General features: G+C 46.4%; 1 protein-coding gene across 6 annotated transcripts in view; it reads left to right on the forward strand.

The window, feature by feature from the left end:
- The window catches only part of ARHGEF6 (Rac/Cdc42 guanine nucleotide exchange factor 6), a 111,693-nt gene that overhangs the window by 86,703 nt on the left and 9,676 nt on the right, over positions 1-15,314 (forward strand). For 3 of the 6 annotated variants that reach the window (XM_039217127.1, XM_039217128.1, XM_039217133.1), the window contains 8 exons: positions 2,346-2,484; positions 5,091-5,150; positions 7,117-7,263; positions 10,064-10,150; positions 10,918-10,996; positions 11,791-11,936; positions 12,999-13,136; positions 14,690-14,710. In XM_039217127.1, the coding sequence (XP_039073058.1) occupies positions 2,346-2,484; positions 5,091-5,150; positions 7,117-7,263; positions 10,064-10,150; positions 10,918-10,996; positions 11,791-11,936; positions 12,999-13,136; positions 14,690-14,710 (817 nt within the window). The remainder of the gene's footprint in view (positions 1-2,345; positions 2,485-5,090; positions 5,151-7,116; positions 7,264-10,063; positions 10,151-10,917; positions 10,997-11,790; positions 11,937-12,998; positions 13,137-14,689; positions 14,711-15,314) is intronic. The other 3 variants (XM_039217129.1, XM_039217130.1, XM_039217131.1) reach the window with 3 other exon arrangements.

Below are 15,314 nucleotides of genomic sequence, written 5' to 3' on the forward strand. Positions count from 1 at the left end.
TCCAGGCTCTGAGCTGGCAGTCAGCACAGAGCCCGACGCGGGGCTCGAACCCACGAACTGCGAGATCATGACCTAAGCGAAAGTCGGACGCTTAACCGACTAAGCCACCCAGGCGCCCCTTTGTTTGTTTGTTTTTATCACTTTTCATAGTTTATTTTGAGAGAGAGAGTGTATGAGCATGAGTTGGGGAGGGGCAGAGGGAGAGGGGGGAGAGAGAGAGAGAGAGAGATAGAGAGAGAGAATCCCAAGCAGTGCAGAGCCCGAGACGGGGCTTGAAATCACAAGCCATGAGATCATGACCTGAGCTGGAACCAAGAGTTGGACGCTTAACCAACTGAGCCACTCAGGCCCCCCTAGATTTTTGTTTTTAAAGCTTTATGGAGTTTTGAGAGAGGGAGAGTGACACTGGGGGAGGGGCAGAGAGCGGGGGAGGGGACAGAGGATCCGAAGTGGGCTCTTTGCTGATAGCAGCAAGCCTGATGCGGGGCTCTAACTCACGAACCGAACCGTGAAATCATGATCTGAGCCTAAGTCGGCCGGCTGCTTAACCAACTGAGCCATCCAGGTGCCCCTAGGAAGTGGGTTTTATCTCTGTTGCACAGATGAGTCAGCTGAGGCTAGGTAACCGATCCAGGGTGACAAAACCTGTTTTATGACTGCAAGTCCCGGGCACTTTTCTCCTCTCAGGGGCTTCGTGGCCAAGGCTGCCACAGCTGATAACAGTACTCAGTGTGGCTTGTCAGGTATGACCACTCCCATGGGGTCCAGCTTCCACCAAGGCCGTGATTCCCAGCCCATTTTCCCTGCACGGCTCAAGGTTACTGGGACATCAGCTGTCACCCTTCTCTCCCATGCACAAAAGCCCAAGGAGGGAGTATGTCTATTAATAGGGGTAACCTGCAGTCCACCCCCTGCCCAAGTTTCTGTGAACACATTTCATAAGTTACTGCAACATGCCCTGGTTGGGAACCTGGGCTGTCTTCCAGGGGGAGGAAGTTGGCCATTTTGTCAGAGAGGGTTCCTGATGGAGGGCGATGAGAAAGATTGATGGGGCCATTAGGGGCCTAAAAAGTTAAGGCTTCGTGGGGCACCTGGGTGGCTCAGTCACTTAAGCGTCTGACTTCGGCCTGAGTCATGATCTCATGGTTCATGGGTTTGAGCCCCACGTCGCGTTCTGTGCTGACAGCTCAGAGCCTGGATCCTGTTTCAGATTCTGTGTCTCCCTTTCTCTCTGCCCTTCCCCCGCTCATGCTCTGTCTCAAAAATAAATAAACTATAAAAAAAAAAAGTTAAGGCTCCGTTTTGCTGGCAATCCGATGTTCTTGCGTGAGAAAGGAACAGGATTAAAGCAACAGGTCAGCGGGACGGCTTGGGAGCAAGAAAGCCCGGAAGCCAGGAGACCAATTGGACTCTTGGAGTGAACCAGATGGAATGAAAGAAAGGTCTGAAGCAAGGCGGTGGCAGCAGGAATGGAAAGGAATAAATGCGAGACTGATTGGATATGCCTGGGCAAGCAGGGAGGTAAAAGGGGCCAAGCAATAAGCAGAAGTTTCAGAATAGGCTGTCAGGTAGGCAGTGGGTGTCCTCTTTTAATTTTATTTTGCATCAATGAATATTAAAATGATCTTTCAGCCCCAGGCCTCAGTATCACGTGGCGGGGGGGGGGGGGGGGGGGGGAAAGGAGACAATCCAGATGGTGCAAAAAGGCAGGAAAAGCCCGAGCTTCCTGGGCACAGTTCATGACATATTAATCGCCTTTTTCTTTTAACCGAGTTGTTGCCTTCTGGAAATTGTCTGTGTCGCCTGCTGCAGCCGGCTTCAAATCCTCCGCTCAGTAACTTTGTGGTTAGGCACACAAGCACGTGGCTATCTCAGTTTTCAGCTCAGTTCTGGACATTACGAGTGGGTGCCCGGGGATGGGGAGCACGGGGTGAGTTGTGACCCTGGGCATTTGACCTGCCAACATAACGTGAATGTTCGAAGTGACTGAGAAAATGCTTTTTAAAACCATATGCGGAGGCCGCCTGGCAGACGGGATGTCCCACGCCTGTGGGTACAGTCTCCTTTCGGGGCAGGGATTTCTGTGCTGTTCGTGGCTGTCTCCCCAGCAGAGAACAGACTCTATTATTTATGAGCAGATGAAGTCGGAGACCACGATTGCGAGGACAAGACCTGAATGAATAAAGGTTTCGTGAATGGAGCTGACATGAATGGGTCAGCATTTGGATTCGTGGCACTTCTGTTTGGTTTTATCTCATACGAAACGTTAGGAAAATGGTGTCTGGTCGATGATTGTTTGCGTCGAGCGTTAAGCAGTAACGAAACCATGTTCGTTCTTTTGCTAGTGATGATCTGGAACAGTTCATGGAAAGTCAAGGTGCATCCAGCCCAGGGATCCTCATTTTAACGACCAGCCTCAGCAAACCGTTCATGCGCCTGGAAAAGTATGTTACTCTCTTGCAAGAGCTGGAACGGCATATGGAGGTAAGGGAAGGCAGCGAATGAGCCTCTTCTTCTCTGGAGGAAGCAGCCAGTCTCCTTCTAGACTAAGCTTGCTGAGGAATTCAGCAAAAGCTTTGGCTTCAAATTTTACTTGATTCAATCTTCCCTCGTCCCCAGGCTTCTAGTTTTCCTCTTTAGGCAGCAAAATAAGAAGGGGCTGTTCCTTTAGTTCCCCCAGCTGAAAATTTAAAAAGAAATTTTACTTAGCTCATTTAATTTTTCCACTTTTACTGGGGTATGATTGACAACTAAAAGTTGCATCTATTTACGGGGGACATTGTGATTTTTAAAGTGTACCATGTGATGGTTTAACGTACGTGTACGTTGTAAAACGATTCCCAGAGCAGGTGACCTCACACCTCCACCACCTCGCAGAGTTACAGTTTTTGGTAATGATGAGAACACTTACGATAGACTCTCAGTGAATTTCAAGTATACAACCCAGTGGTATAAGCTGTAACCACCACACTGCACGTTAGATCCCCGGGATTTATTCATCTTAGACACAAAGGTCCCCAGTCTTTACTACTCACTATTCACGATAGTTCTCCCTTCCGGCCCAGCCGCTGCCCTCAAGCCCATGCTAACTGGCTGACTTAGGTTTTCTGCATCTGTAGATGGCAGTTCAGTCCAAGTTGACCAAGATCTTCCATTGTTCCGGTGTATGAACCAACCTGACTGTGGGAGACAGAGTAAAACGTCAGAAAATATAAATACTGCTCTCACTGTAGACAGGGATCGGTATCTCTAGAGCACTGTGACCCCTCAGCTTTCTGACCCTGGATGACACTGGAAAATTCTGGTATTTCCTTAAAGATCTGTAGACGGGTCCAATATTAGTTTATCTGCCTACACATCACAGATCTGTATCACAGTTTCCTCGCATTTTTGTTTATAAACTTCCGGTCGACTTGCGACAGCGGTGGCTAGCTGTAATCTTTCCTATATATTATGGTGTGCATCGAGGCCTGATAACTGGACATTGTGTTCATCGAGAGGCCCGATCCTTTTCTTAAAAACCAATCAACAGGGATAGCTTCTAGAATCATCCTTGTGCCATCGAGCATGGGTGCTGGGGGTGTGGGTGGGAGAGGAGGGCCCTCTGAGGGCGGCTGCGTTTACCCCAGTTGCTCTTCCTGTGTCTGGGGAAAGGTTTTGAGGTTTTAAAGGGCTTGATTATCTTTAAAGAGAAAGGTTGCACGCTGCCGGTCTTGTCAGCATTTGTAAGGACTGAAAGCAGTTACTCTGAGCAAAACCACATTCTCAGGATATTTGACCTTCCGGAGAGCTGGAGGCAGTAGGGAGCCAGTGAGTGAGTAAAGCATGCCAGAGTAAAATTTCAGTTAGGGCTTGGGAAGGTGTTGGCCTGTGGATGCCCTTCCCAAACACTAAACCAGTTTGCCGAAGCGTTTGAGGTTTGCCCCTCCTTGCTTCTCGCCAAAAATCCAGAGAGCAACCAGTGGCATCAGTTTCCATTACTGCTCAGGGCTGGGGGACTAATATGGACTCCGTTTGAGGAGAAGACTCCCCAGATGCCCCCACTGCCGGGATCCTCGCTCTCGGCTTCCGTGAAGTAGAGCCCGTGTTCGTGCCTGTCTCCTGTGGCTGCCTTCCATCTCCCACCATCAGATAACACGCACCCTCAGCGCTAGGTAGCCATCCGGGGAGGCTCTTTCTCCAGCTCTCTGATCATTCACCATGGCTGCTGACCAATGGTAGAATGGAACCTGAGCTTGTCAGCTGTCAGCTAAGCTGGGTAAGGGTCCAGCTAACTATGGCAGAATGCAACCTTTCTTCACATGGTGATACGGTTCTTGGCTTGGGGCAGACCCCTGGTCTGTTCAGCTGTGGTTTAGGACCCCATGCTGGTTTAGCAGCAGGCCTCTTCCATTATTCCAGCTGAATCCCAAAGGTTAGGTGTGCGGATGCCCCCAAGGTTAGCCGCACCCCATGTGCCCTCGCGTTTGGTATGCAGCTTCCCAGAGCCTCTCCCCTTGCCCTTCATGGACGCTATCAAGCTTGGAATTTTTTTTCCCATCTGCCATGTTGAATCCGGTGAAAGAAAATGGCGGCAGTCTAGGAAATGAGGTTGGATTGGTTTCTGTCCAACCGCTACCCTGTTTCCACAAGTCCCTACCTCTTGTCATTTGTTAACAACATGGCCTGAACATGCCCCCCCCCACTAATGATTATTTCTTATCTCAAGTACTCCAGCACAAGGGGAAACAAGAACTGTTGCCCCAATAACCACACCTAGTATGTTGTCACCAAACCCACGATGTGTTACCAGCTGTCTGAATTTCTTGGTCACCTGATAATCGGAGGTGCTGAGATTCCAAGTGCTGTTTTATTTTGTAATCTTTAAATCAGCATATGCTAAAACTGACTTGTCTCTCTTGGCGTGCAGTGCTGTGACTTTTATCACACGCGTGGATTCGTGTTACCACGAACGGAGATACAGAATGGTTCCATCCTCCCCTTGGATTTTCTCTCTCTCTTTGAAGCCACACCCTCCTCCCACCCCTGACCCCCAGTGACTGCTGCTCTGTTCTCCTTTAATATTGTTTTACAATGTATTCCTTTACCAGGATACTCATCCAGATCATCAGGATATTCTGAAAGCAATCGTAGCATTCAAAACTCTCATGGTAGGTGACACTCTAAAATTATAATTCTCCATTTTGTATGCTTTGTTCCTAAGAGAGTGATTCGTGTGTAACGTTTCTTTCCCTATGCAAAGGTCTTTGGAGTGGAAACAATAAGCTTTTAGCGACAGTATCACAGTGATTGTTTCATTTAATTTTGACTTCCAAAAACCATGCTTACCTATGAAAGGTTGCCAGGCTGAGGGTATAAAGCACTCACATTTGAAGTCTCTGCCACATTAAGCATTGTTGTGTAGGTGGGGGGTTTCCTTTTGTCTCTTTGTCTTTACCCCCGTGTCGTTCACCTTGTGTCTGTGCACCTTGTCGCTCACTGATTGTCATCGATACTGGATTCATCTATTTATGCCAAAGGCTATGACTTGATTGTTTGTGTATGACAAAGAAATCCTTCATCCAATCTAAAAGGAAAAAACCCACTAAAATGCAATTGCTTTATATAGATTGCTATCAGAGCTGTCTGTAATCTTGTATCTTGAGTGTGATGGTTAATGTCTTCTCGAACCCACTGATGTAAAACCACTTGGTGGCCTTTTAGGAGGAAAGAAAGCGTTACTCTGGGTGATTGATTAAGTTTAGCTTCATTCTAGACATTTTTTTATGTTTATTTATTTTGAGAGAGAGAGCGAGCAAGCAGGGGAGGTGCAGAGAGAGGGGGAGAGAGAGGATCCCAAGCAGGCTGTCAGTGTGGGCTCAAACCCACGAACGGGGAGATCGTGTTCCTGACGTGTCCATGGGTAACCAGCAAGTTGAAGACCAGAGTAAGGTATTAAGTTAAATACCTTCTGTTGGCGTAGATCACAAGCAATTGAATCTTGGTAGCTTTACATGGCTCAACCTAATAGCTCAGCCCACTGAAACCCATGGATGGCATTTATTACTATGTGGGTCTCTTTTATTGTGTCCTATGCAAATGGAATATGAAATACTTTTTTCTTTCTGACCATGGTGCATGTTGTAGAGCTTGCTTTGATGATTATCGTATATTTATTCCCACTACAGTTGCTTCAAAAATATGTGTACACTGAACTGATTTCTTCAAGTTTCCATTTAGCTGAAAGGGACAGCAGAGATTTTATAGAAAACACACGCCCAAAACTGTGACATTTCTTTGGAAATAGTAACATAACTAACCATATGCTTGTTTTCATATTCAGTTTGGAGTAAATACTGCTAAATTTTTTAACAAATGTGTAAATACTGTTAAAAATTATTCTAAGATAACTTCACAAGAGATCTAGATAGAGAGCTGGATCTAGTATTCATACGCCATGTAGTTTCCTGGTTTGTATTAATAAAATTCGGTTGTATCTCTTTCTTACAATTCTTTTAGGAATAAAATTAATGTAGTATTTTTTCTCCATACTGACCTACTCCTAGTCCCTGAACAAAGTATAGGGCAGTGTCTCTGTTTTGTTGGAAGATCGATTCGATTCCCTGTAGCATAAGGAATTTAGTTTTCCCTTTTTCTATAACCCCTGGAGTCATGTTTTTATCTGTTTGCTTTATTAAGATGTCACCTGGTTGGAAACTGAGCATGTGTTAGAAAAACAAAATGGCTTGGTGATGAGACGGAAAGGGGCTAGAGCAGGGAGCCCAGCCAGCAGCTCCAAAGCTACTGGTTGCTTTCCTGGCCCTGTTCGAGAGGAACCGGCCACTTGTGTCCCCGTAGTCCCTGCGGGGATGGAGAAGCAAGCCCCTTCTGCCATTTTATCTTGCCCTTTGGGCACCGCGAAAAGTAGCCCTTCCTCACAAAACCTCTGGGGGCCCCAGGCTAGAGGTTCAGGGCTGTGGGTCTCTCTGTCGGGAACAGATCTGGTGATGGGATTCATGGTGAGGAATTGGGACTCTGTAGAAATCTGAGAGCCCAAAGCTTCCTCTAACTCTGGGCTTCTTTGGGGCCTGTGTCACAAGAATTCCTCTTCTAGTATGTTCTGCTTTGGTTCTGTAGGGGCAGTGCCAAGATCTAAGGAAGAGAAAACAGCTGGAGTTGCAGATACTTTCGGAACCCATTCAGGCATGGGAAGGGGAGAGCATTAAAACCCTGGGGAACGTTCTGTTCATGTCGCAAGTCATGGTGCAGTATGGAACCTGTGAGGTAAGAGGTTTCACGTCTCAATGCCGTTACTTCCATCTTTCTCCTTGTTCTTCTTTGATTTGTTCTTCCGTCCAGGCCAGGTTGCTCGAACATGCAAAGAAACCCAGCGCCTCTTCCTTGCCCCCCACTCTGCTAGGTGCCACGGGAGAGGGGAGGAGAGAGCATGCGATGAGCCGTGCCTTGAACACACAGGCTGCGGCTAGAGAACAAACCCAGGTAGTCAGTGTAGATGGTGCGCCTCAAGGGTAGATTGCACACAAGTTCAGAGAAGGGAGGCAGCAAGAAGACTATGGAGATGGGGAGAAAATGAAACTTAAGGGGCCCATCTGAGCCCCGCTTAGGAGGGAAAGTCGATAGGAAGCGGCGACCTATGGGCTGGAGAAGATGAAGGATGCCGTCTCAGACCTGTTAACTTTTGAGTGACTGTAGGTCCCCAGGTGCTGTAAAACCAGTAGACACACGTGGGTGGGAAGGCAGAGTGAGAGGCAGAGATTTAGATGTCCCTGACAGGTGTGCCTTCCTGGGAAGTAAATATCCAGAAAGATGCTTGGAGGGTTGAAGATGGATTAGGTCTTTTAGGAAGGGGGCAGAGCAAGGGGGGAAGGTTGGTTGCGTCACCTGGCATGATTTATCGGGTGTGAGAATTGCCTTCTCTGTCCCCAAACCTCTTCCCCTGCTCCCTGACAGGTCTCTGTCAGAGATTCATTACTGTGGGTTAATAAGTAATCTCATTTAAGATGCAGATACCCTGGGGAAGGTTGATGCGGGCGGCAAGTCTAACTAGTAGTCTTTCCCACCTTTGGGATAAACCTCTTGGGTGAAGGGAGGAAGAGTGAGTGCCTGAAAAAGCCGACAGAAGGGAAGATAGAAGACAACTGGGGGTTGGGGGGGGGCGTGTGTTGTCATGGAAACTCTGGAGGACCAAGGAAGAGTGGTCAGCCTGCTGAGTGCTGCAGAAGGCTCAAAGGTCAAGCAGTGTATGGAGACCAAGAAGAAGCCATTGGATTTTGCTAGAAGGCAGTTATTGATGGCTTGGAGAGGAGCGGTGAGGCTGCAGCTACAGAGGAATCAATGAGGAGAAAAATGGAAGGCAGCAAGTAATTTGGCGATAAAATGTCAAGAAACAGGGTACTGACCTACCTCGGAGATCTTGGAGGTTTGGTTCCAGAGCTCTGCCATAAAGCGAATCACGTGGCGAGTGAGGCAACTCAGATGAAATTTTCGGTCTCGCGGTGCGTATACAGTCACCTTTACGCCACACAGTAGTGTCCTAAGTGTGCATACCTTAATCAAAACTACTTTTTTGCTACAACATGCTAACCATCATCTGAGCTTTTAGTGAGTCATGATCACTGATTGCAGATCCCCACAGCAAATAATGGTAATGAAAAAGCTTGAAATATGGCAAGAATAGCCATAATGCGACACACATGAAGCGAGCAAATGCTGTTGGGAGCCTGGCACCTACAGACTTGGTCCACGCAGTGCTGCCCTGAGCCTTCAGTCTGTTAAAGAACATGATTACCGGGGCACCTGGGTGGCTCAGTTGGTTAAGTGTCTGACTTCAGCTCAGGTCATGATCTCATGGTTCACAAGTTAGTGCCCCGAGGCGGGCTCTGTGCTGACATCTCAGAGCCTGGAGCCTGCTTTGGATTCTGTGTCTCCCTCTCTGTCTGCCCCTCCTCTGCTCATGCTCTGTCTCTCTCTCAAAAATAAATAAACATTAAAAATTAAAAAAAACCACGATTACCTATGACGTGCAATGAAGTGAAGGGCAATAAAGCAAGGGGGGCCTGTATTCCATCGAAGGAGCCACATGGGCCCATGGGGGCCTGTTAGGACAGGAGATGTGCAGACTTAAAGGCAAAAGAGGAAAAGCTCGTTAAGCACAAGAGGCTGCTGGAAGGAGGAGGAAGAGATGAAGCGTCTGTGGAAGGAGATGGATAGGTGTAAGGATATTGGAGCTAACATGGCCGGACATGTAAGCTGGGTGTAATTTTTTTTTAAGTTTATTTAGTTTTGAGAGAGTGTGTGAACAGGGGAGGAGCAGAGAGAGAGAGGGAGACACAGAATGTGAAGCAGGCTCCAGGGTCTGAGCTGTCAGCACAGAGCCCGATGCGAGGCTCGAACTCACAAACTGTGAGATCATGACTTGAACCAAAGTCGGACGCCTAACTGACTGAGCCACCCAGGTGCCCCGGAATGTCATTGTTTTGCATCTACTTAAATGTGCATCTGTTTACAGCATTCAGAGAAACCCTCACATGTAAAATTTCCTTTGGTGCCGTTTTCAAAAGGTATTTATTTGTTTGTTCTGCATGAGTACGATAGTGATCTTGTTCTTACTGATTAAAAGTAATTTTATGAATAAGAACTTAACACACATGCTAGAGCACAATACATTTCCTATCACCTGCAAGCCCCTCCCATCTTGCTACTTTTCAGAGTAGAATCATTTTCATTTTGCGAACCTGGAGACTTATCTCGTCTTCCTGCTTGGGCAGGAAGGCATTCACCACGTGACTTCTCGGGCGTACATACTTGGGAATCAGGCATGGCTATTTGTATTTAAGCGTTATGTATAGGAAGAAGAGGGAAAACACCGTGGCTTAATATCCACTTCAAAGTCAAATTCAACTAGTTTTGTGCTTTTAAGTTGGGTATCTTTTCTAAAAGGTCACTATTCATGCCTCATTGCCTTATATAAGCCCTGCGTTCTACAGCAGCGACTCCAGAAATTCGTAACAAATAACACGTCCACTTTTTGCCCCCCCACTTAATATTTTTCATTTCACTTTAGGAAAAAGAGGAGCGGTACCTCCTGTTGTTTTCAAGTGTCTTGATAATGTTATCTGCAAGTCCTCGGATGAGTGGCTTTATCTATCAGGTTAGTAGATCTCATATAAAACAAGCGGCAGGGCCCAGATTGAAAACAGGTCTCCATCCAGTTGCAACATCTCTACTGAGGCACTGAAAGCTGCAGCCAGAAAAGGCAGAATGTCCTGACCCTTTGTTGTAATTATAATACTGCTTACCAGAGCAGATGTTCCTTAGATGGAAAACCTTTGTATTGCTGTAATGAGTTTATCTTGAGTGGCTATCGCTCTGGCTGGGATCTGGGTTATGAATGTTCCCATAGAATTCTACATCTGCAGCCAGATAAATCGGCAGCCATGTCTCACAGGCTCACATCATCGTTGCCAAGAAAATAGAAAGCTAGACCCACTTCTGTGGTTGTCTGAGTCCAGTCATATCACGGAAGTCAGGGTTCTGGGGCGCAAGTCCTTCCACTCCTTGATGAATTAAACTGCCTTCAGTCCGCTCCCCAAATACGGAGTGCTATAAGTTACCATGGCCTATTATAGCTGGCCTAGCAGTGACGAAGGTTCATGGAACTGGAATTTTTTTTTTTTTTTGTATCTTTACTCTGTTTACGGATTCTTCGGAAAATGTGTTAGAAAAAAAAGTAAGCTGTCTGTAAATCCTGACCATAGGGTTTAGGGTGTGTTAACAAAACACAATCCACGTTGCCCCCTTGCTTCCTCTGTGAGCCCTAAATCAGCAGCGGTTTCTGGAAGGGTCAGAAAAATGTAATAGACATAGGCGGGGGCACATCTAACCACAGAATTGTTGGGAATGTTCTTTTTCCGACAGGGAAAAATACCGGTTGCGGGAATCATGGTGACTAGATTAGATGAAATTGAAGGAAATGACTGCACATTCGAAATCACAGGTAGGCACTCTTCTCCTTTGCAAGTAGATACTTGAAATCCTTTTTCGAATGAAGTGGGATTCAAATAAGTAGGAGCTGTTATTTTCTGCTCTCAGTCCATGAGCATGTTTTACCTGGCCATGGCAAAGTATCTTCCATTTCCTGGGGTAATTAGGGTCCAACGATAGAACCAAGTCTCCTGGTTGTTTGAAAGCCTAGGCTTGGCCATTAGTTTCAATCTTTGCTTGCATCAGAGCTAACAAATGCATTAGAACAAAATGGACTGATGTAAATGCACAAATTGAGCAAAATACCAGGGCTGCCCTTTGAGCCTACAGTCCCTTTCACCAGGCCCGTGTGATTTCCGTGTGACGGTTGGACTCTTTGCACCGAGAGGGCCCAGCAGCTAACACTGGGATGGTGGCCCCAGGCCTTACCCCCTTCGTTCCCCAGTAGGGCACCCGAGATCGGATGTTGGCCTTGTTTCAACTTGGATAGTGGGGGAACTAGAAGGACTCTGTCCTTCACTTTTTGTGCTGTGAGTTTGTCGAGTAAAGTTTCAGACGACTTTCCCCGAGATCCTGTCAGCGGTCCAAATCAAGACGGTTGTATCAGTCAGATAACGAATATTTATTTCCCCACTTCATTATCTGTTCCCGATACAGGGGTGTCAACAGGGGTCATTTCATCGGTATGGGCACTCAAGGAAGCAGATACCCTACTCTTCGGTGCATGACGTGCGTTTGTGAATGAGGTGGACTCAAGGTTCTCCCTTGTCTTTTTTGTCTCCGAATGCTCCCGATGGGGCGACACAGGTAACATGGTAGAGAGGCTTGTGGTGCACTGCAGCAACAGCCAGGACTTCCAGGAGTGGCTGGAGCAGCTGGGCAGACTGACCAGGGGACCGGCCTCCTGCAGCTCATTATCCAAAACATCGTCTTCCTCTTCTGGTGCTCATTCTGTAAGTTGTCCACGTGTACGGTCCCCGGGGGGTTCCTGAGTGGCTCGTCACACCCGCCTGCAGAGGACTTACAAGAGGCAGTGAGCATGCCCTTAGTCTCTGGGTCGTCTATATTTGTAGGCTTTGAAGTACAGTTAAACCTCACCAATTCCGATTACTTGTTGTGGAGGCGAGGGGGTGCCCATCCAAATTAAGACAAAGCTTTATGTCGAGGCGTGCGGTTTTGGGACAAGTGTTAAGGGGCTCTGGCCAACTGCCTGCCTGCAAAGTTTTTTCTAATCAGAAGTACCACTAAGCTGTTTTAGTGGTAAACGAGATTTATTTTAATTCACAACCATGACTCTCCTATTCATCGGGTGTTGAGTCCAAAACCAGATAGTTTGCCCACACAAGTCCTTCAGCATCTCCACGTAATCTCATCTAGGCGACCACATCCACTAGGCAGTCTTTAAGGGCAAACTCACAGCCGCTGCCTTCTTCCAAGTCATCACCTATTTGGAATTCCTGGACTTGGAATCGATGAGATTTTACTGTACTTGTTGAGTGAGAGCAAAGATTGTGGTGCTGTTAACACTCCAAACCGGCGATGCCAAAATTCTAGGCACCGGGTGAAGTGGTGGGAAGAACAAGGGCTTTGGCATCAGATCTGAGTTCAGATGTTGGCTTTGTCAGTTGGCTAGCCAGTTACTCTACTTTGCTAAGGTTCATCTTAGGCCATTCTGCTGAGATACCCCATTTCAGCACCTGATGGAGCCCAGGCGCCCGACCGAAGCCATCCAGTGTTGACTCCCCCACCCCTCGAAGGAAAGCTGCCCCTGACTTTAGTGAAGGAAACTCCAGAAGAGAGAGGGAAGACAGGCTCATAGGGTGTTGAGTTGATTTTGTGCCGTTCCTTAGAGACCCCATGACGTGGACTGGAAGGTGCCAGTTCTCTAGCTGGAGACCTTTGTTTTCCCACCTTTCCTGTTCTGTGGTCGGCTTTGCTGAGCCAATGAAACTGTCGTTCTCTGGCCGTGGGGCACAAGGTCGGGTTCAGACGGCAGGTTGCCAACCTCTCATCAGACATTTTCCCAGTCTTTTAGCTCTACCGGACAGCCCCGAGGACCCTTGGAGCCTCCTCAAATTATAAAACCGTGGAGTTTAAGTTGTCTGCGACCCGCACCTCCACTTAGACCATCAGCAGCACTAGGTTATAAAGAGGTAATTTTGCTCCATATGGTATAAAATGCATCTGTCAAGCTAATGTCACAGCTTATGATGAAGAGTTCTGTGGGGATGTGCTAGAATTTACGATAGGTGTTACGTGTCAGTCGATCGTGAATTGTTAGACTCGGGGATGTTTTTATTTCTTCATTTTCCATCTCCCCGTTGTCCCTGGACAAATATTTATCCACAGGGTGCACTGCCTAAGCTCCCCAGTAGCCCCCCACCCCCGAAGTGTCTCTGGTTCACCTTCCTGAGGACGCAATCATTGTGTATAACGTCCACATGTCTCAAACTTCATTGGAGTTCAGTTTGCAACCAAGCAGACCCAGTTCTGCATTTTGGATCCTTTTGATCTATTAATGCCGAATCAGGAAAGCCTTACGGGACCCAGCCCTGAGTCTGAACTACAAGAGTCTGGACTTCCTGCTGCAGTTGGAAAGGGAAAAGACTTTAATGAAAAGAATGTCTTTTCAAGCGAGGCTTCTAAGCAGCGTTGGATATTTGGGTAGTGTGGGGACTGCAAGGTTCTTTCTATTTTTTTTCCTGAAAGTTGCAGTCAGGAAATGTCAGGCAGTAGCTTCTGTAACTGTGTGGAGTGTTACTTTTTCCATCCAAACGGTGTTTGGGTTTTTTTGTTTTTTGTTTTTTTTTCCCCTAAGATGTTAATCATTATTTCATCATTCGGTAAAGAGCCTTATTTATTAGTAACTGTTCTTTAACTAGGTCTTCCTGAGTGAAGGTTTAAGTCCGTGGCAGTTATGAGATGCATCTTAGAATTAGGGGGCAAAGACACCACACATCACTGTATTGAATGTGTGTTTTGATGCGGGACACAGAGTTAGCTCAATCTTGAGTTTGTTTTGATTTCAAACACCGTGCTACTGTCTCGATTAATTGTTGCCTCCGAGTGCAGTAAAAATAGGGCAATATTGGGACACTGGAGGATTTTTTGACTGCTTCAACTGGGCATGACAGGAGAAATAATCCTTGAGCCGAATCCTTATTATGTACCTCTGTTCAGAACTGGGCCAGGAGACAGTCCCACAGGTTCACTGTGGAAATCGACCTGGGACACCCGCAATCATCCAGTTTTCTTCTCTGATTACGTAAACCAGCAGTGCCACTTCGTAGTTCTCTGGGTCCCCTTTTTAACAATGGCTATTTTGTAATTGTCCTAAGATCGAAGTCAGGTGAGCCTTGAAGGGTCCAGTCAACTTAATCCTTTGCAGAACTAATCCATTAAAACTAAGGCATGACCATGTTGTTTCTGCTGGGAGAAGAGAGCTATTAATATACTCTTCCCGTAGAGCGTGTATTTCAGTTATTTTCAGCATTTGCGACTCTGCACAGAACTGTATTCCTTGGGCTTTCGCATGATGATGTTGCATCTGAGACTAAAGGCGGGAATCATGATGATGTTCTCTCTGTGTATTTGATGATGATACTAACATTTGAATGTTGTTTTAGAATTACTGATAAATGGATTTGGTCATTATAACCATCGACCTCTCACGCTCATTTTCTCTTTCTTTACATATTCACTTTAGAGGATGTCTTATATCTTAAAGGTAAGGGTAGAACAATATCTTTGGCATACAGTGGCATCATAATGCTGTGCTGTCACCTTTGATGAATGAAGCTTTTCCTTTATGCTTGTTTTGTCCCTTGTTCTCATTGGTGCCTAAAGTATGAAGATGCAGTTCTGACATGTAAGTACTTTCTTCAGAAAGCAGCCTCTTGTGAAATCCATATGAAAACGTCGTCTTCAATGGCTTAAAAATGCCTGTTTTCCTTGTGGGGTTTTTTGTTTTGTTTTGTTTTTGTTTGTTTGTTTGGTAAATGCTCTTTTTCCTCTCATTTCTGTCACATGTGAGTTTTCCATGTCTGTCTGTTTTCAAGTCTAAGTGGGTCACTGTGGCTAAAGCGGAAGAAATTAAGTTCTTTTGTCCCATATATTTTAAGGTATAGTTTAAGGTATGGGTATGACCCATACATCACGTGTATATACCTTGCATGGGAGATGGGTATAAGACGGTCACTAGGGACTAAGATTTTAATCTTTGTTTGGATTTCTGATAATGAGCGCTGGTTACGCATATGGCAAAAGCAAATTCAGTAATCCATGGCTCTTTTTATCTACTAATTAAAAATACAGCTTTCTGTATGTCTACA

The sequence above is a fragment of the Hyaena hyaena genome, unplaced genomic scaffold (genome assembly GCF_003009895.1).
Source record: "Hyaena hyaena isolate Hyena2069 unplaced genomic scaffold, ASM300989v1 scaffold_669, whole genome shotgun sequence".
Lineage (NCBI taxonomy): Eukaryota > Metazoa > Chordata > Mammalia > Carnivora > Hyaenidae > Hyaena > Hyaena hyaena.